General features: G+C 32.8%; 1 protein-coding gene across 6 annotated transcripts in view; it reads left to right on the top strand.

Moving 5' to 3' along the window:
- Positions 1–19,465, top strand: part of TMEM161B (transmembrane protein 161B) — a 78,271-nt gene extending 58,806 nt beyond the window's left edge. For 4 of the 6 annotated variants that reach the window (XM_021665382.2, XM_012477588.2, XM_064376112.1 and 1 more), the window contains 7 exons: positions 7,557–7,708; positions 8,225–8,285; positions 8,786–8,926; positions 11,612–11,725; positions 15,529–15,703; positions 16,922–17,018; positions 18,185–19,465. In XM_021665382.2, the coding sequence (XP_021521057.1) occupies positions 7,557–7,708; positions 8,225–8,285; positions 8,786–8,926; positions 11,612–11,725; positions 15,529–15,703; positions 16,922–17,018; positions 18,185–18,462 (1,018 nt within the window). In that variant the 3' untranslated portion in view covers positions 18,463–19,465. The remainder of the gene's footprint in view (positions 1–7,556; positions 7,709–8,224; positions 8,286–8,785; positions 8,927–11,611; positions 11,726–15,528; positions 15,704–16,921; positions 17,019–18,184) is intronic. The other 2 variants (XM_021665386.2, XM_012477589.2) reach the window with 2 other exon arrangements.
- The last annotated feature ends 2,549 nt before the right edge of the window (positions 19,466–22,014 follow it).

The raw sequence follows: 22,014 nt of genomic DNA, 5'->3' as shown, positions 1-22,014 counted from the left end.
TGGCTGCATAAGAAGGCAATCAACGTGGAGAGCTGTGTGTCCAGTTGCCACCTACATAGAAGTCAGCCTATACCACATCACTGCCTACGTATTTCTTAATCTAGTACCTCTTAAGTTAAATTATCATAGAATTTTAAAGATTTTTTATTTTTATTTTTATTTTTTTGAGATAGGAGTCTTACTCTGTTGCCCAGGCTGGAATGCAGTGGCACGATCTCAACTCACTGCAACCTCTGCCTCACTGCAATCCCTTGAATCCCCTCAAGGGATTCTACTGCCTCAGCTTCCTGAGTAGCTGAGATTACAGATGTGCACCACCATGCTCAGCTAATTTTTGTATTTTTAGTAGAGACGGGGTTTCACTATTTGGTAAGGCTGGTCTCGAACTCCTGACCTTGTGATCCACCCGCCTTGGCCTCCCAAAGTGCTGGGATTACAGGCTTGAGCCACTTCACCTGGCAGAATTTTGAAGATTTGAATATGATCAGGAATGGTATGATTATCTGTTTGTATTGTATTGATCCATATGTTTGTGTGTACATTGCCATATTTAATTCAGTTATCTAGAAAACATCAAGTTGTTGCTGAGAACTAGAAAGGCTTAATCTTTGATTTTCAAAATAGCCCTGTGAGATTGCAGATTATAGTGGCTGTGTTTTACAAATGAAGAAACTGAGACACAGAGAAATTAATTTTCATGTGGAAGATCACGTAGTTTAGTAAGAGTAGAACTAGTACAGTGTTTAGCCGAACACTTTAAGTCTAGAGAATGCTTTCTTTGTCACACTTTAGTTTAAGATAATATATGATTGCATGGCAAGTGAGTAACATTAGTAAGGATATAATAAGTTCAAAAGAGGAAAAAAATGATTATCATGAAGGATGTGGAGCTTTTGTTGAGGCTTTGATTGGGTATGAGAAAGGGAAAAAGGCAGTTCAGTTGATAGATTATGATCCAAGACACTGTACTTATGACAATCAGGAGATGGTAAATACACTATTCTGATTTGGAGAGGGAGAGATTTGGGGACTACTAAATGAAAGCTTGAACATGTGAGTGTGGCCAGATCATAGTATTACATATGGGTTATTGGGAGGTTTTGTTCTAATATGGAACTCAATAAATATTTGCTTTTTAAGATTTATCCAATATGCAATATGAAGTGAGAATGCAGGGATTATACCACTTTAGGCATTTGTGGTGTGGATTATAAAGTATTAGTGGTAAGTGCAAGATCATGCTTCATGTCTGAATTAGATTGCATGTAATTTTGTTTTCCTTTAGTGTTGACATGTTTTGTAATTTCAATATTCATATTCTGGAATAACAAAGTTCAGTGGTAGGTATAATTTTGGGGAAATTTTATTCTGATGATTTGATACCACTTTTGGCCAAAGATATTATTTGGTTTTTCAGTGTAAGTAAAGAAGTTGGAAACTGTCTTGTTATAGATTCTAGTAAACATTTTCAGTAAAAATGAAGCAGTGTTTTTCAAACCTGGATTTAAGGCATTTAGGCTATGACTGTATCTTAAAAGCAGTTCAGTTATGGTTTTGCAGTTTAACTGTATTCAACTTTCTTTGTCCTCTTCCAATATGTAAGCTCTTATAATGCCAAGAAAGATGGATGGACCTATATTGTTTGATGCAAGTTAAGCATTACAATCCAAAATCCGAAATGTTCCAAAATCTGAGACTTTTTTATTACCAACATGACACTGGAAGTAGAAAACTTTACACCTGGCCCCATGTGAGATTGCAGTTAAAATGCAGTCAAATTTTTTTTCATGCACAGAATTATTAAAAATATTGTATAAAATTACCTTCAGACTGTGTGTATAAGAGATATATGAAACATAAATGAATTTCATGTTTAGAATTTGGGAGTCCCATTCCCAAGATATTATATACATGTAAATATTTTAAAATCAGAAACACTTGGTTCCTTTCAGATAAGGGGTACTCAACCCATACTAGTAAAATAAACCACCGGCTGTGGATTCTTGTTCATCTGTTTGTTTTGTTTTGGAGAAGAGACAAATGAATAAATAACATGTAATTCTGAATATCCTGGAGTGAAAATTTGAGCATCTGTATTCTAAACACTCTTAAATAGTGTTTTGTGTTCCATGAATTATGCCTTAAATGTTGAGGTTTAGATAAAGTTTCTAAGACTTGTAAAATTTTCCCTAACTTTAAAAAAAAAAGTTGATAAAATTTTCTACTTTTTTTTTTCAGTATAGGAGATTGATATCACTTATTGTTGCAAATATGCATATTGCCACTTTTATTTGTATCTTTATTATTTTTTATTTTATTTCATTTGTTAATATTTTTTAAGTTCTGGGGTACATGTGCAGTTCATTCTGAATTGTTACATAGATATACACATGCCATGATGGTTTGCTGCATCCATGCTCTGTCATCTACATTAGGTATTTCTCCTAGTGTTCTCTCTCTCTAATCTCCCCACCCACTGCTATCCCTCCCCTAGCTCCCCCAACCCCCAACAGGACCTGGTGGGTGATGTTCCCCTCCCTGTGTCCATGTGTTCTCATTGTTCAACACCCACTTATGAGTGAGAACATGTGGTGTTTGGTTTTCTGTTCTTGTGTCAGTTTGCAAAGAATGATGGCTTCCACCTTCATCCATGTCCCTGCAAAGGACATGAACTCATCTTTTTTATGGCTTCATAGTATTCCATGGTGTATATGTGCCATATTTTCTTTATCCAGTCTATCATTGATGGGTTGCTCAGATGTTCTAATTTTAAAAGAAAAACTACAATTTATGTGGAAAAATGCTTTAGTAGTTCTGTTTATTTAAAATCAGATATTTTGTTCTTTATCATTTGCTTTCATCTTTTTCACACTTAATCTGGCCTTCAACACTATTACTTTTTTTTTTTTTTTTTGAGATGGAGTCTCACTGTCATCCAGGCTAGAGTGCAGTGGCATGATCTCAGGTCACTGCAGCCTACACCTCCTGGGTTCAAGCGATTCTCCTGCCTCATCCTCTCTAGTAGCTAGAATAACAGGTGTGTGCCACCATGTCCTGCTGAGTTTAATATTTTTAGTATAGGTGGGGTTTCACCATGTTGGCCAGACTGGTATCAAACTCCTGACCTCAGGTTATCCCTCTGCCTCAGCCTCCCAAAGTGCTGAGATTACAGGCATGAGCCACCACAGTCTCAACACTATTACTAAATGATTACTGCCTCTTACTAATCATAAATATAGTGAGGTTATGCTTTAAAAATTGCACAATTTTAAAACTAGTTGTGTACTAGAGTGTTCTATGGATAATGCTTTGTTTTCTCCTATGAGGAGATGAGAAGTTAGAAAGTTTAAACAAGGAAGTCATAATTTTGTAGTTTTTCTTTATTAATTAAACTACCTCAAATAATAATGTAAAGTTAAACTATAGTATATGTATTACTTTGGTTAATTATAAAATTATTCCAAGGTTTAAATTATGTGGGACAGTTTAGATGAATGCTTTTTTACCTTTTTTCTGCCTAGCAGATATAGCTGGCTCCTATCAGAAGCATGTTTTCATTACAAACAATTTAGTTTTACCCAATCAGATGGGTTTGCATTGATTGTAGGGCAGGTCCTACCTATATGTTCCCTAGCTGGAGACTGTTGATTACTATTAGGATCCTAGTATTGCAGTACTAGGATAGTCTTTCTAATTTTATTTTGTTTTATATTTTTGAGCCACTGTTTCTCTTGACAGGCTGGAGTGCAGTAGCTTAATCATGGCTTATTGCAGCCATAACCTCCCAGACTTGATCGATCCTCCCACCTCACTCTCCCAAGTAGCTGGGACTACAGGCTGTCTCTCCTTTTTTTTTTTTTTTTTTTTTTTTAGAAAGTCTTTTTACTGCAGCTATAGACTAGACTACCAGTGTTTGTGAGATAAGAGCATAAATGAATGATGTTCCTATAGAAAGAGAAAAGAATAGTGGTAGGTTGTATGCAATTAAGTGGTAGAAAGTTATAAAAATTCACATTTTTTTCTTAGAATGACGTGGAAACTAAATGTGCTTTTGTAAAACTCCCATTAATCGTCTTAATTGAAATTGGCATCTTATAAATTTGACAATCCTACTTAACCTTGATATTACAGAATACTTCTGCAGTGTCTCAGTATGCTTTTAATGTTTATAAATGAATACTTGTAGTTGTTAGCCAAACTAGGGAGAAGATTGACAAATAAGTTTAGTGAAAGTTTGTAAAATAATGTTAGATGATTTTAGAAAGAATATTGAAGGAGTGACACATGGAAACATCACCAAATACTGCATCATTGCTAAATAAGAACTTGAATATATTACTCTTTATACTATACAGAGATTGTTGGTTTTGCAAGTTTATAGACATGAAGATTTATATTCCTTGTTATAAAAATAATTTAGCTTTCTCTTTTCCACAGTGCTAAATACCCTGGACAAACTGTCTATTACGTAGATTAGCTTTTTTTTTTTTCTCACTTCAATAGCGTTTCAGATTTATTACTCTGTAACCAGAGTATTGCAATTAAATTTAGCAAGAGGGTGTTGAATATTTGGAGGCAGTATGACATTGTTGTGAAGTATTTTTACATATTACATTAAAGAAGAGAATTGTTCAAATCCTTGGCCATTATATGTAACCTTGAGTTACGGTGAATGTAAGAAGACATTTGGAATGAAAATAACCTACTGGTAAATAAATGTCTTTAGAATGTGTATGTATGCTGAAGCTCTACTAAGTATTTTCAGGTTCTAAATCATATTTTCATTATAGCAAATATGTTAACATGCAGAGGTCTTTTTAATCAGAAAGTTCAGGGGTTATCATCTAGCTTTCATTATCTGATTTCGTATTGTCTTAGAAATAAATTGGTACTTAATTTACAAAATAACAGTATTATAAGTAATACCTTTATAATAGTCCATAAAGAGATATATTAAAAAATTGAAAATCAGTTCCTAGTACAGTAATTTTTAGATAGTAACTCCAACTTAATGTGGATTGTGTTATAAAATGCTTGCAAATAAAATAATCCTTTTTTAGAGAAATACTGCTATCTATTTATGATGTTCTTATCCCTACCCAGGTTAGCCCATGAAAGTTGATTTGATCTATAAGGTAGCATGTAAGACCATACTTTTTCAAAGAAAATAATGCTATTACCCAATAAGTAATTAGGAAAACAAAGTTGAGAAAGTATTTTATTTATCTTGAATCATGGTTTTTGAGAAAAAAGCAGAGATTTGTGTGAAAGGGAGATATTTTCTATCACTCATTATTCTGAGGGTCTGGTTGTCCCAGGAATAGGTGGGTAAAGATTGGCTGTTCCTAGACTTGGTGTTTGTTTTTACATTTTAAAGGGACACTAGCCACTTGTAAGCCTTAGGACAACAAAGTCTTAACCTTTATAAAACCCAGAAAATACTTTATATTTACAAAGATGAGTAATAAATAATTTTCACTTTATCACCAAGAAAAACAGGTCTCAGACTAGAACTTTTTCTAAAGAAGTTGATTGTTTTGGCCTTCAAGTAAATTATCTGAGGGAAAGTGTTGTTATTCAAAACTTCTAGTTGTTAATTAAAGCACAGAATTAATACCATTTCAGCTTACCTAAACTGTGTAAAATATTTCTATGGCAAGATTTCCTTATTGCTTGAGCACCTACTATGTGCCAGGCACTGTTCTTGTAATTTGTTGCTGTAGTCTGACTACAGCAATAAACAAGAGATAAGAATCCTTGATCTCTTAGAGTTTACATTCTAGTAGAGAGTTACTTCAAGTTCCACTTGAACAATGTCAAAAAGTTCTTCTCATTATCTTCGGGTTGGTTTACTTTGAGGTACATGCCCATAGCTGGAGCGGCTGTAACTCTACATTTTTATCCAGTACCTTAGGTACCATAAAAATAGGAAAGCATTAATGACTATATTAACCGTTTTTAATTAGGTCAACAAAAGACAATATCCTGTTAAGAAGCAATAAGAGTTCTTATTTTTGCCCAACCCTTCCTGAATAAGGATTCTTCTGATTATGAGAATGTTTTAATTCTTTACTTCTGTCAGGGCAGTTCTGTTTTGAAAATTTTCATGTGTTACTGCTAAATGTACCACATTTACTTAGGTGCTGTGTAGAGTTTTTTAGAGGCAATATAATCAATTGTTAAGCACACATATTCTAGATCCAGACTGTCTAGTTTTAAATCTCAACTTCCTTCTAAACTAGCTGTGATTTTGAGGTTTTTACGTTTGCCTCTCAGCCACAGATTTTTTTTTTTTTTTTTTTCTGAGATGGAGTTTGACTTTTGTTGCCCAGTCTGGAGTGCAGTGGTGCAATCTTGGCTCACTGCAACCTTCACCTCCCAGTTTTCAAGTGATTCTCCTGCCTCAGCTTCCCAAGTAGCTGGGATTACAGGTGTACGCCACCACGGCTCTTGTATTTTTAGTAGAGACGGGGTTTTGCCATGTTGGTCAGGCTGGTCTTGAACTCCTGACCTCAGTTGATCCACCCACCTTGACCTCCCAAAGTGCTGGGATTACAGGTGTGAGCCACCGCCCCGGCCCACGTTGTTGTTGTTGTTTCTGAGTTTTTTAAAGTGTCTGTAAAGTAGCAATAATAATGTGGTTAATGTAAGAATTAAAAGTTAATTGGTAATGCTCAGCACATGACAAGTACTAAATGATAGCTGTTATTTTCCATGCTTGACATAAAGTTGATGTAAAGGTTGCTTTTCTAGGTTTGTTTGCCAAGTGCCTTATTTTGTTTGTTTTGTGATTTCAAGGAGAACTCTTTGCTGTATAATGGAGATCAGAGTTCTAGCTTTGGGCCATGCACTGATTTAATCTTGATTGAATCAATTTTTGTGTGTGTTGGTGTGGTTCAGATGAGATAATCTCTTCAGTATATTTAAGAGGTGAACATGTTGAAACTTTGGCTGTTTTTGAATACTCAGTTGGAACTTGTTTTCTCTAAAGATTTTTGTTTAATACTAATGTGAAGTGATGATTTCAGACACTTAGTTTGATACCACAGATCAACAATATGTATTAGTAAAATTCTCAAATTTTAACTTACTGGATTATTACAGATAAGTCTTGTGTTATGTGTTTAATTATAAATGTAAACTGGTTTAACAGACATGCCTAATAAAGATAGTTCTCAAGAAGAGCCTCTACCCTGACTTTTCATGTCACTGAGAACATACTGCATAAAAATCTTGAAATAATCTTCTAGTAAAATTTGAGTCAGATAACCTAGGAATACATTCCCTAGCTACAACTTAGTCTGTGGGTGCTCTTTGCCTTAATTTAAAAATGTTATCAACCACTTAGATTCGCTTTGTTTTTATGTCGTATTTTCCAGAAGACTCTTTAGATTTTTGTTAGATTTTCAGGTCCTTTAAAGAGTGTCTTGTAGATCAACACACTGTAAAATCAAAATAAATGTAGTCAGATTTTATTGGAATCAGGTCCTATAAAGATCATTGTGTATAGCTCCCATAAAGTTATTGTGGTTTTTCCTGAACTTTTCCTTCTGCAGCAAAGTTCTATTTTCATTAACTACACACTATTTTAAAGTAGAAGATGGTGGTGAAAGATCTGTTTGTGTCACCTTTGGATTTTTTTTCTTTGTCAAAGCAATGGCAGTGTTGATTGTAACAGAAAATTATCTGGAATTTGGACTTGAAACAGGTACTAGTTTCATACAACTTTAAAAATCAACTTTGCTTTATCTAGTGTTAATATTTTTGACCTCAGTAGTTAAGTTTTATATCTGATAAATACTTAAAATTAAGTTTGAAGTATATACTCTAATGTTCTAAGTAATTAACCTTTATTATTCTTAATTAAGATCTTTATTTCCTTTTGTTTTAGCTAAGTTTTTAATTGATTTTTCCAATAATACTGTCTCACTTTTTCCTTACAGTTAAATAAGCTTCTGTAATGCTAAAGTTTACTCACATATTTAAAGAATTAATGCAAATTTTATGCACACTCATGGAATGTACAAATATCAAAGGGATGTTTTCAAAGACTGTTCTTGCTAATAACCAAATTTTATTGCATTATGGCATACTAATTAACACATGAAAGAGCTAAGCTAGTCACTTCAAACTTTAAGATGCTCTGTTTTCTAGCATTTTATTTCCACAGAAAGATTCTGTGTTTCACATCTGTGATAAGAGTAATCTTTTTTTTTTCCTACAGGGTTTACAAATTTTTCAGACAGTGCGATGCAGTTTCTTGAAAAGCAAGGTTTAGAATCTCAGTAAGTTTTTAAAAAAATTAAGCATTATTTAAATTTAACATTTTCTATTTTTAATAAAGTAGTATTTACTATAAATAGTTGTTTTAAATTAGTAAAGAGTTTTAAGTTGGACTGTTACTTCTAGAAACATCCTTACTCATAATTTTTATATAGAATTATAAAAATTTTACATAAAATTAGTATCTTTCATAGAATTCTTATGTAAATTTGCATTTCTTTAATTCTTCTCCCTCCAGAGATTAAATTTATATCCAAGTCATATGTCAATTCCCTGTTGAACGTGTAGGTTAGGTTGTTGTGACTATGACTAAAGAGATGCCCAGTTTAGTTTACAGTTCACCGGAATCCATTATAGATACTTGAATAATAGCAATCTTTTTGTAGAAATTTGCTTTGTTTTACTATTATTGTGATTTGTAAGATAATTTATTAGAAGAAAGGAAATTCTTTGCAAGTTAATTATAAATATTTATCAGCTTTTTAAAATATTTTATTTTTAGGAGTCCTGTTTCAAAACTTACTTTCAAATTTTTCCTGGCTATTTTCTGTTCACTCATTGGGGCTTTTTTGACATTTCCTGGATTACGGCTGGCTCAAATGCATCTGGATGCCCTGAATTTGGCAACAGAAAAAATTACACAGTAAGCGGAAAATGTACATAAGCACATGCAGATAAATATATGTTTTTCATCTTAATGAAGGTATATTATTGTAATGTAATCATAAATTATTTTATTGAGAATTAATAAATAACCATTTGATGTCACACTACTTCCTCTTTCAACTATAAGCAAGTTTTTTATTTGCTTCTAAATTTTAAGTCATATATTTAAAAAGATACACTGATTACTAAATTTGTCTTACCTGTTAAAATGAAAGTATCAAAATTTATGTTCTTTGTCATTCAGGGGCTTCTGTTGCAATCTCTATAACTAAACAGGATCTATAGAAATTTCCCTTAGAAAAATCAGATCATTTTGATTTAAAATATTGTTTAAATTTTTATATAAATCTATTTAAATTAACTTTTTAATGTAAAATTTTATTTAAAAACATTTCAGAACTACAAGTTGTATATATGAGATATTTGTTTTCCTTATGTTATTTATCTGCTTATTAGGCTCTTATTAAAATAATATATCTTTTTATTTTGGGATTAATACTATACAGTGTTACATATTGTATGTTACTTCTAACTACCAAATTCTATTATAGTTCTAAAACTCTGTGTTAGTTTGGGGAAGTGATATTCCATCTTAGTTCAAAGCCCGTTTACTATATTCTTTGTGGTTGTCACAGATTTTTTTTGTTGATGTAGACATCTTGGCAGAAAGACAGGCTTATATCTACTTCAACTTATATTCAGATCAAAGTTCCTATCTCATCGTTTTGTTTTGCAGTAGAAGCCCAACTTGAGAATATTTTATTTTGATATGTGTATTTATAACCATTAAGTTTCTCTGGGTGATCTTATTTCCTAACATTTCTGTTCTTTAAAACCTATTTTTAATGATGCTGATTCTTTAGTCTTTTCAAATTCTTAACTCTCTTACCTATGTCATTTTCCTTTAATTTTGACTGTCTTTTTTTTCACCTCACTTCCATTTTTCTACATAAATGCTTTGTACATGTGTTTACTTATTATCACCCCCCACTACACACTCCTTCATAACCTCTTTTTTTTTCCTCCTTTTACTCAGCATGCTTTTGGCTACATCCTGCTTTTCTCCCACCACCCGTCTTTCTAATGGCTTCTTTTAAGACAAAACCTGGTTCTCCCCCTTCTCTACACACACACTTCAGTCCACTAACCCCAGTGTTATGATTTAAATAAGCTGAAAAGGGTGGGTGGAGGGGAGACCTTCACAAGCTACTGAAACCGCTGTGGGCTGCTCCTTGATACTAGAGTGTTCCCTAGCAACACTGCATACCTAATACTACTTCTTTCTTCCCCCACATCCGATGGTTTATCCAGGCTGTGGGATGAAAGAATCACTTTATAAAAACATTTAAAGCATTTAGTGGTGGTTGGGGGTAGAGTGTACATTTTAGTGTCCTTTTTAGTAAAATGTGGCTTCATTTTAAGATTTTTTTCCTTTAGGGATTTGGGGTTTTATTTTATTTTCAGTTTATTGCAGCCCCTCATTGTGTTATAGCACTCTGCCTTGATATAGGGGTGTGGGCAAGCTAGTTCTGTTGTGAGAGTTAACATGACTGGCACAAAGAGCAACATTCTCTTCACCCTCATGGCCAGGCACTAGGACCTGTTTTTCTATCAGACGTTAGGGCAAGAGTTCTACCTTTCCCTGTCAGGTGTTCCTGGCTTCCTGACCCAGCCCTGTTTCCTCACACAGATCACTGTCATTTGCCTGTGTAGTGATACTTTAAAATATAGTATTTGTGTGTAATTTGAACCCTCCAGTTTAGCTCTTAAGTGTGGTTGATAATAAAAGCAGTTTATGGTAATAAAATATCTGAAGAATTTGCCTGTTTTCTAAAATAAGAAAAATTTTCACCAGCCATCTGTCTCTGTAGGATTCAAACTTGGACAATTAACAATGAAGTTACAGCACAGACCTGAAACCTTTCCTATATTAGGTATATTGACTTGTCAGGAGTAATGTAAATTTTTTTGAGATATATATATATAGGATAGAGAAATTATTTCAAGTGTGTTCATAATCATTCAAAAAGAATTTAAAATGTGGAATCACTTATGATTTTAACAATGGAAATTTAAAATTATACATGACATTACAGTTGAAAGGTTCCTTAGTTGCAGGTTTTACCATAGGTTCCATCTGCCATGTGCCTTCTAGTATTATGGACATGACTAATTACTGTCATTTACTTGTAGATAGTGAGGAGATACTTTGTTTCAGTTGCACTAAAAAGTATCAGATGACTCTCTTGTACTGAAAATCCTTTAGATTCATTGACTATATAAAGATAGAATCATTAAATACCTGCTTATTGAATCAGGAATAAAGTATGGGATTATTAAAGACCACTAAAATAGACATGAACAAATCTGAATTTTAGTCCTATATTTACCTCTGCTCTGTTATTGCCATGAACAAGTAGTTTAACTTTTCTATATCTAAATGTTCTCATTTGAAAAATTAAGATAATGACATAGTTTCTCACAGACTCCAATCAATGTTAAATGATAATATGATAAATATAAAATGATGATGACATTTTTACCGTAAGTAGTAGAATACTGCAAATTAGTTCCTACCTCTGTTTTAGTAAGACCGAGTTTCTGTAGTTTATTAGCACGTGCTGTTTCTTAATTTTTGTATTTATTTCTTACATACTTTCAGAACATTACTTCATATCAACTTTTTGGCACCTTTATTTATGGTTCTGCTCTGGGTAAAACCAATCACCAAAGACTACATTATGAACCCACCATTGGGTAAAGAAAGTATCCCTTTGTAAGTATGAGCATTTGAGGGCTAATTTTTATCATCAGAACTGCTTTCCTCAATGTTATTTGCTGTATTTGTTTTTCAGTGATAAAATCAGGACACTGTATTTTTCAGACATTAATAGAAATGCTAAAAGATGTGTTATAAAATTGAAACTACAGACCATCATTTAACATTTTTGTGATCTGTGTTAATGTTAATGATTATTACCTTGCACTAATATTATCTTGTACTCTTGTTTTTTCACTTCTTTACGTCCAGTCATCATTTTTCTGTTGTCATTGTTCCTATTGTTTAGATACCTTCTGAAGTTCTTTTTTTTTATGAAAATTATGGAGAAAAAAAGGTAGTATAAATGGAAACTCATATACTCAGCCCCTATATTTGACAGTTGTTAACATTTTCCATATTTGCTTCGATTTTTTTTTGTTTTTTTTGATAAAGCATTTTTGAAGTAAATTAGAGACATAAGTTTTATCCCTTAGTACTTTTGTTTGCATCTCTAAAAAAAATAAAAATGAGGATACTTTTCTACATAACAGTATTATTGTACCTAATAAAATTAAAAATAATGTCTTAATATTATTATCTAATACTAGTTTATATTTCTCTAGTTAGGCAACTGCATTTTAGCAGAAGATGATGGTGAGGAAACAGAAACAGTTTATTAATAGGCATTAATAGCTAGACTTGATATGTTAGCCTTGTGGAACTGTTAGAGTAATAGGAAGGTTCAGACAGAACTGGTTCAAACTCCAGCTCTCCTCCTCACTAAAACCTTCACTTGTCACTTGAGACAGATTATTTAACTTCACTGAGCCTCTGTTTCCCCATCTGGAAAATAAAGATAATAGTATCTACCTCACAAGGTTATCATTGGAATTAAATGAAAGAACACAGGTAATGCAACCAGCTGGAATTAAGTGCTTAATAAATGTTCTTTTCACTGCTTTGCCTCATCAGAATTAAAATAGAAATACTTGACTAGTCATTGACTCTGCAGTGTACATTTTATATTGTGTACTTCTTTTAGATCCTGGTGTACATATAAAATCACTGATGACAATGATAATTTTTCTTTTTAGAGTTAATCCTATTGAACCAGGGAAATAGCCACTGAAAAAGTAATGTTTCCCCCCACACACACAACTAATTACCTTAATGGTAATTTTGCCTAGACAGGTTTCCTAAGTATTGAAAAGTAATTCTAAGGATCCTAGGGTTTTAGATAAAAATCTCAGAGAAACTTCTAATTCATGTCTTAGATACTGAAAGCATTCCCAATCCTTCCTTGAAATTTGGTCGTGGAAACTGGATTTCATATTCCTGTAATTATGTTCTCTGATTTTATATTTGCCTTAGTTAAATTGAGAAAATAAGGAAACTACCATTTATGATACACTTATCACATACCAGTTATTATGTGAAATATTGATACTTTACATATTGTATCTTCTTATAGTAATTGTCCATTCGTTGCTGTTTTCATCCCATTTTGTAGATGGAATAACAGACTCAGAGGTTAAATAATTTGACTAAGGTTGTTCAGCCAGAACTGGTGTATATAAAACACTTGGTATTTATACCAACATTCACTTCCCACTTCCAGCCTAATTAAACTTCATGTGGATTTATTAGTGTGAATATTTAGTGGAAATGGGAATAAGGAACTTTTCCCTTGTGTGCATATTAAATTATAGGAAAAATGTTGTTTGTACATAAAGACCTGAGGTCCTCTTTCTGTGCTTTTTCCCGCTTTGTCCCATCCCTATTTCTGACCTGTTTCATAAACATTTCAAATAAAATTATAGTCTTACCTCTGCTCTCTTTTATTCTTCTTTAATTTGAATTTATGATTAACTGATTAGACAAGCAGTTTTAATTTTTGTTAAAAATCTAAAGTGCATATGGTAGATTGTGAAAAAAAATGGCTGCCCATCAAAGAGAGTAGGGTGAAGGAAAAATGAAGTGACAAGTTTTTTTCTGTCACAGACAAATTTGTTGAAAGGTCTATGTAATCAGAAGCAAAAAACGTGGTACAATGTAGTTTCAATCCAGAAATGTAGTTGAATCTATCATGTGTTCTGATAAAGTATTGACAAAATAAAATATTGGTAAACAGAGTCCATGTGTGCTCATAACCTCATAAAAAGAACACAGAGAACATATACAGGAAAGTACAGGAAAGCTTAGAATGGCATCAGGAATTTAGGATAATTTCTTCTGCCTGTTCTTTACATATATACTTTAAGGCCTCTCCTCATACTCCTTCTTGAAATACTCTATCAGATCAACTTATCAGATATTTATGTTACTTTAATAATCTAATTAGAAAGTACTATTTAATGACTATTATCCTAAATCCTGATCTCATAACTGAACAAATAATTTTCTGGTTCACTATCTTATTCTGTTCCTTTCATTCACATTACCTGTTATCCTCAAAGGCTGTGAAATCTCTGTCTTCAGGCTGCTCCCAGTCAGTTGTTCTTGTTGCACAACTCCAGGGAGCACAGTGTTGTTTATAGGTCCCCAGGAAAGGTTCAAGGCTGTGGGTAGGCTTGTGTCTTACTTATGTTACTCTCACATGATGGCTCCTTAATTTCATTGTAGTGGAAACATGTTGATAAAATGTTATGCCTTTATCTTTCTTAGCCAACAGTGCTTTTCCATTGGAATTTTATGTCCATGTACTCTCATAACTTAATAAAAAGAAATGAGAGAGTATGTACAGTAAAGCCTTTGTCTAATCCCCATTTCTTACCTCCATTTAATAAACAGTTGGAACAAAATTTACACTTCAGATTTTCCTATATTGTAGTTTTAGTTCCAAGGTTTTTTTTCTTTTAATGTTTTCCCATTTGTTCTTCTTTATATGCGTCCATTCCACCCTCATGTTCTTAAGAATTTCAGGGAGACCCTTCTGAGTTCCAGGTTTTTTCTAGCAACTCAATCTATGTATTGTAACAGTCATATTAAGTGCCTGATAGGTGCTAGTATTAGACTAGATGCCAAGGGTGGTTCTAGTCACTACATTCAAATTACTTGCAATGTAGTTCTTCATCAGAGCAGAAACCCATAGCCTTTTAAAAACATTAAACACCAAAAGGACACCATAAGTTATCTCTTTTTTCTGAAATTCTTTAAGGGACCCTCACCAGTGATCTGGTTCCTGAAAAGATGTCCTTAGATCACATATTTTCACCTGGAATGGCTAACCTTAGCCTTGAGGAATTGCTCAGAACTGAGCCAGCTTCAGTGCATAGCAAGTTAAATGAATTGTTGTAGAGGAATCTCAGGCATCTGATTTCTTCATAATATATCAGAATTTTGGATTTTCCAGTGGTTCCAAGTAAAAGCTCAGCAGAGTGAAAAATCCCATCCAAATATGTTTATGATCAGGCAAAGCTGTACCCAATAATGATGGGTGATTGACTTGATTCATCCCATAGACAATCCCTGCAGTTTTCTTTCTTTCCCCTAGTCACCAGTTTAAGACCACCAACTTCTCTTTTCATGTCACAGCCAGTTTTTATCCGTGGAGGAGGATATATAGAAAAGAATCTCATGTGTTGCTCTACTTTTTTCTTCTAGATACCTGTTAACTTCTTATGCTTTCATGACACATTTGTCTGATTCTATTATTCAAGTGAAAGTATCATACAGATAAGTCTATGGCAGAGTGAGATTCTTTTATGTCTCTAACTGTTGCTAAGTATAGATTTCTTATATGGTGAGCATTAACTTATAATGAGCATGCCAGCATATTGTTGTCTTTGAGAGCACCATATCAACTTTTTGATCTGTAGAATGACAGAAGCCACATTCGATACTCTGCGACTCTGGTTAATAATCCTGCTGTGTACTTTGCGGTTGGCCATGATGCGTAGTCACCTGCAAGCTTATTTAAATTTAGCCCAAAAATGTGTGGATCAGATGAAGAAAGAAGCAGGGCGAATAAGTACAGTTGAGCTACAGAAAATGGTAAGTTTAATACCCTAGTCAAAATGAAAAATAGCAAAAACTGCACTGTAAAAGAAAAACAATTGGTTTTCTTTATTAGATAGTATTTCAACCCTTCATATTTTTATTGTAAATAAACAGAACAATCTTAAGCTGACAGATATCAGAGACCTTGATCTAATTTTGGTACCAAGTGAAGAAGGGTTCTTAATTCCTCTTCCTGCCTTAAGTGTTTTGTGTCGTACAGTGGGTGGTACAAAGCTGTGTTATGCCTAATATAGCTGAATGGGACCCCTCTAGTTGATTTGAAAGACAGTATAACTATTGTCCAGAATTTAAGACTTAAAGAGTAGGAAATACTTTTAGTGGCTTAATTTATTCATTTTAATATTACTCCATGTATTTTAACATGAAGTGTAAGAACTAAATTTATTTGGGGTTTCCAGAGAAGGAAAGAACAAGGAATTCATCTGCCATTATAGTGGACCAATAACCTGATTGTATCTTTTTTTTTTTTAGAGAGGTGGTTTTAGCTCCCTTGTTTTATTGTTGTTATTTTATCTTTTGTAGAGACAGGGTCTCTCTATATAGCCCAGGCTCATCTTGAACTCCTGGGCTCAAGAAATCCTCCTGCATCACCTCCCAAAGTACTGGGATTACAGACATGAGCCACCATGTCCAACCAGCTTGTTTTTGATTCACCTCCATAGTTAGGGGCATTTATTAAGATTTAAACAACTTTTTGCTGTTTTACCTTTTATATATTTTTATATTTTCCATCGTTTGACTTCAAATATGTTCGTGTAGAATGGGGACTTAATGTTTTTATTTGTGAGGGATTTATTCTCATATGTGACTCTGCCTACTGTTGTTATTTAGTTTGATGTTTTAGGTAGATGTCCTTACAGATTTAAGCATATTGTTTTATCTTTGAAATGTAAGTAAATGTATACCATTTGAATTGTAGTCGTTATTTTCTCCAATATATATACATCACTTAAGAATTATTTTTAAGGAATCTATTTTAATATTCTCACATTCTAAAAACTTGTCTTCAAATTGAGCCTTTCCAAAGTCGTTTTGGGGACATTTATAATAAAGCACAACTTAATTAACACTTAGCTTCCTTCTTGTGAAAGGATTATTTTTTAAACATTTCAGTTTGACAATTATATGAAACTTTAATTCACTCCTAATGTGTCAGTTGTATTAGACACTTAAGAATGTTGTTGGTTGCAGGTGGCTCGAGTCTTTTATTACCTTTGTGTCATTGCACTGCAGTATGTGGCGCCTCTGGTAATGCTGCTTCACACAACTCTGCTTTTGAAAACACTAGGTAGGCATGCCCTGGCAACTTAGGAAGCATCTTTTACTTTCTACCTTTAATTAATAATGCTTTTGGTCGCCAACAAATAAACGCAGCTCATAAAATTGTTTCTCTCTTTAAAACTTGTAAGAAGAACCATGGGAAAGTTTTAGCTGTGGAAGGTGATTTATCATTTTGAAAACTCAGGCCCATGGTTTTACAACTTTATGCTTTATCTTCAAGAATTGTTTACTAAAGTTTAAGTCTCATATTTACCCAGTAACTGTAGTAAGCACTGTTGATCTTAGTTACTTTTGTGTTATAAGAGGATGATTTAAGGTTTTGTTATTCTCTAACATTTTAAATTATTACAAGGAAATTTTAAATCTACATAAATTACAGAATGCTGTGGTAAGTTCTAGTTCAGATAACTTACATTGAAAAGGTGAAGATTTCCCAGTGAACTAACAAAGTTCTACAAGTCTCCTCACTAAGCTATCAAGTCCCCATGTGGTGTTATTCAAGAAGTATCTATTGCATTCATCATTTCCCCGTGGTTAGATCAGGCAATCAGCCATGTAGGGGTTTAAGAAACCCAAAAGAACTAAAAGTATTATTTGAGTGGATGGACTTAGTAGATGTCATAGACCTGATGATAGGTATAAATGCCCTTTAAGAATCTATGGAATGTAAAGGGATAGGTAGTTCAACTGTAAATTAAGTGACTCATATCCTATCCAATGTAAGAAAGTATATGATGAAATAAATTTCTGGAAGCTATTAATAGGTCTTCACATTGAAATCATAGATAGTTTCTGAGAAAGAAATTTATTTTGATATTCTAGAAGTAAAAAAGACTTCTGAGAAGTTATTGAATCTGTCCCTGTCACTCCAGTAGAGTTAGCTGATTCATTTCTTATACAGTGAGAAAGTTGTTTTTGTAATTTTACCCATTTTTAGTGCAGCTAATTAAAAGTGTGTCAGACGTTTTGCTTTTATGTGTACCTTTACTGATGAGGCCAGATAGGTTAATTATTTACATATCTAGAAGGATTATTATTTTACTTTATTTTCAACATAAAGTGATTTACTGTGCCACTAAACTTATTGTTAACTTCAAATATAGCAAAGATTCATTTTTAATAAAAAGCTTTGGAATTACTCACTCTTCAAATTTTGTGTCTTCAATTTTCTAGGTAATCATTCCTGGGGTATTTATCCAGAATCTATCTCTACCTTACCAGTGGATAATAGTCTACTTTCCAATTCTGTTTACTCTGAATTACCATCAGCTGAAGGGAAGATGAAAGTAACTGTTACACAAATAACAGTGGCGTTGAGCAGCTTAAAAAATGTTTTTACTCCTCTTCTTTTTCGAGGACTTCTGTCTTTTCTGACCTGGTGGATTGCTGCTTGCCTCTTTTCTACAAGCCTTTTTGGGCTTTTCTATCACCAATATCTGACTGTGGCATGAATCTCAGTTGACAAAAAAGCATATCCAAATCACACTTTAAATTCAAATATTTGTGCCCTTAAAGGGCTAATGAAAACCAGAAGAAAGCAAATACAAAGGAAAAAAAAAAAAACATATCAGAATATTTTGTATTAAATGCGTCCTCTGTATTCTCAGGGTGAATTAATGTTATAATATTTAAAATTACAAAATAGATTGTTAACTGTTACACTGTGGCATTGGAATTTTAACTCTGTATTTACTGGTATGAGAGGGCTATCTACAAGGGTAATACTTCTGATTACCTTGGTTTACAGAAACCTCCAGCAGTCTTTGAAACATCTCACGTGACTCTAGTTATTGATTGCTTTTAATGGTATTATGGTACTGTTGATAGTCATAGTGGCTGCCTGTAGAACAATCTTCAAACTGAGCCATGCTTTAGGGGAGGGAAAGGGGCTAAAGTCTCTTCTGTTGGTAATATATTAGTTACTCTTGAAATGATAAAATCCAACAGAAAGGAAGAGATAGCTACTGTATATTACAGTAAAGAAAGCTGCAAAGTTATTTTAAATTTAATGGAGATGAATATGCTTAATAGCTACAACTACTGCTGCTTGAGAGTAGCAAGAGTATTATTTTAAAACGTATTCTACCCAACTTGAGTGTTCTTTTAAAATGATTGGCCGTATGAACACTTGTAATCTTGCCATTAGGTTTGGACCTGCCATATTTTATTTTATTCTATCATCCTAAATGGTTGCTTTTAATAGTTTAAAAATATTTATCAATACTGATCAGACTTTGAAGAAATTACTTTGTAAACCTGCTGACTACCTGTATGTATTGTATATATATTATATATTAAATATATAATATATTGAGATTATAAAAGATGAAAATATTGAATCCTTATATTTTAAGTTGCAGAATGTATGTTAAAAAGTGATTTGAATGAGATGTATTTGTATCTAGAAATTTTATTTCTTTTTGGAATGAGATTAAAATACATTTTGAAAGTTCAGCAGAGTAAGCAATTTATTTGTGTTGCCTATGTGTAAGTGTATTTAAAGTTTTATGGATGCTTAATGATTTCTCCCGAATTAAATTTTTTTTTCTATCCTATCCAGAAATCAGAATCTTTCCCTCTTAAACCAGGTCTACAGGTATCATATATGCCTTTGTTAAATAGGACTTGTTTTGAATTTATAGTTTCTAGAATTAAAAATATTTTTGTTTTACAGGCCAAAATTGAGATAATTTGAATGAAACATTCAAGGGAAATGAAAAAGAGTAAAATTCTTTTTGATGCTTTTTACATCTAAAGTTTAAAAAGAAGGGTCAAGATTCTAAACTGTGTAAGAGATAAACAAGGGTGGTTTTTTTTCTCTTTTTAAATAAATGAATAAATACTTTTCTATATAACTCTTAGGAGGCTTTCTTTATGTTTCAATGTTGTTACTACTATTGAAAGCAAATTTGAAACCTTCTTTTGTTATAACTTTCAGGGCTTAAGGTTCACATTCATTTGAAAATTTTAATATAGCAAATTCCTGTCTTTTGGAAATAGCTGATGTTTTAAAAGACAAGGAATTCATATACACTGCTGGAGATGTAAATTAGTTCCACTCCTATGGAACACAGTATGATGATTTCTCAAAGAACTAAAACTACCACTTGACTGAGCAGTTTTACTATTAGGTATCAATTAAAATGAAAGGGAATTATTTTATCAAAAAGAGACCTGCTCTTGTCTGTTTTTTTGAAGCAGTATTCACAATAGCAAAGTCATGGGGTCAACCTAAGTGGCCACAGGTTGACTGGATAAAGAAAATGTGGCATATATACACCATAGAATACTATGCAGCCATAAAAAAGAATGAAATCATGTTCTTTGCAGCAACCATGGATGAAGCTGGAGGCCATCATCCTAAGTGAACTAACTCAGAAACAGAAAATAAAATACCAGCTGTTCTGTTATAGCAGGAGCTAAACAGTGAGTACACATGGACATAAAAATGGAAATAATAGACACTAGGGATTCCAAAAGAGGGGAGATGGGAAGGAGGGGAGGGTTGAAACACTACCTGTTGTATACTGTGTTCACTATTTGATTGATGGTTTCACTGAAAGTCCAGACCTCAGCCTTGTGCAATACACCCATTTAGCAAACCTGCACATGTACACCATTCATCTAAAATTTAAAAAAAAATTAAAAATTGAGTAATAACTGCTTAGGCTGGATAAAACTCTTTGACTGAAATGAATTGTGAATATATCCTAATGACATTTCTTGCGTATTTCCAAAAGAAGCATTTCAAATACATTTTGAGATATATCAGCATCATCAAAATGTATTTGTTTTATAATAAGATGATACCAAAATTTAACATTTATTTTGTATCTTAAAGTTCTCACATGGACTAGAAAAGAATCTCACCTGATATTTATAATCATTTTAAAAAGTAAAATTCAAATTATTTTGAGTTTCAAAGATTGTACAGTGGAGTAATATGGGGTAAAAGACATAGAATTCATTATTGGATGGAATAATATGTATTCCTAAAGTTCTATTGATTCATTATTTTTAAACTTGAACTCTAAGTATACTCTGGTTTGGGCAAACCAAGTATTATTTTAAGTAAGAGGTTTTGTTTAGTTTTCTTGCTTTTCAAAGCAAATTTGAACTAATTGGTTTATTTATGCAATTTGTCTTTGAACCAAGAGTTATGTTCTTTAAATGCAAAAAGGTTTGTACTTCATGTAAATCAAATAATATATTAATATCCCCAGATTAGACCAGTAGAATTCTTTTATTTTGTATGTTGTACTTTAGTCAATATAATATGCTTCAAAGGTCAGTTATTTTTATTATATGTGTTTGCCCTATAATCTTGCTTTTGTATGATGTGTAGAATTTGGACAATTTATTGGTTCCTGTCTTTCCTCCTCCCCCACTTTCTGGCCATTGCACTATAAAATCAGATTATATTTCTTCTTCCTACCCCTGTTGATTTGTCTGAAATGAAAAGCATATAATTTTATCTTAATATCCGTGTGTATTTTTATTATATTTGTTATTTCTCCCAGAATCCCAATTGATGTGCATAAAACGACCAATACATGCAAGCAGAATGGGCTCATTGTCTTATTGTTTCTGATATAAATATCATTGGTAAAATAGTGGCATTTCTTCTTGAGTTATGATTCAGAAGAGATATTCATCCATTAATGGAATTGACAGGTCCAGGAAGCAATAAATAGAATTCTTTATGAAATCTATAATTGGAACTTCACTGGATAGATTTTTTTCTTTCAAAAGAAAGATTAAATTCTCGGTATTATGAAGCCTAAGGTCTCAACATTCTCTGAATTTATACACAGTTTCTGAGCCATCACATAATTGAAAATGGCCTATCAAGGTATATGACTTTATTCAGCTGAATAAAACTAAGTGATTTTTGAATGCAGATCATACTGTGTCTTCACAAAGATTTAGGTGGCTTAAGGCATCAGATTTAAACACACTAGTGATACTAGAGCTTGAACCCAGTGTCTCGAATAGTTGTACAA

This window comes from Aotus nancymaae, unplaced genomic scaffold (assembly GCF_030222135.1).
Source record: "Aotus nancymaae isolate 86718 unplaced genomic scaffold, 86718_ANA_hifiasm-v0.15.2.pri h1tg000014l, whole genome shotgun sequence".
In the NCBI taxonomy this organism is placed as follows: Eukaryota; Metazoa; Chordata; class Mammalia; order Primates; family Aotidae; genus Aotus; species Aotus nancymaae.
Note: the sequence above shows the minus strand (reverse complement) of the source record. Positions and strands in the feature narration are given on the sequence as shown.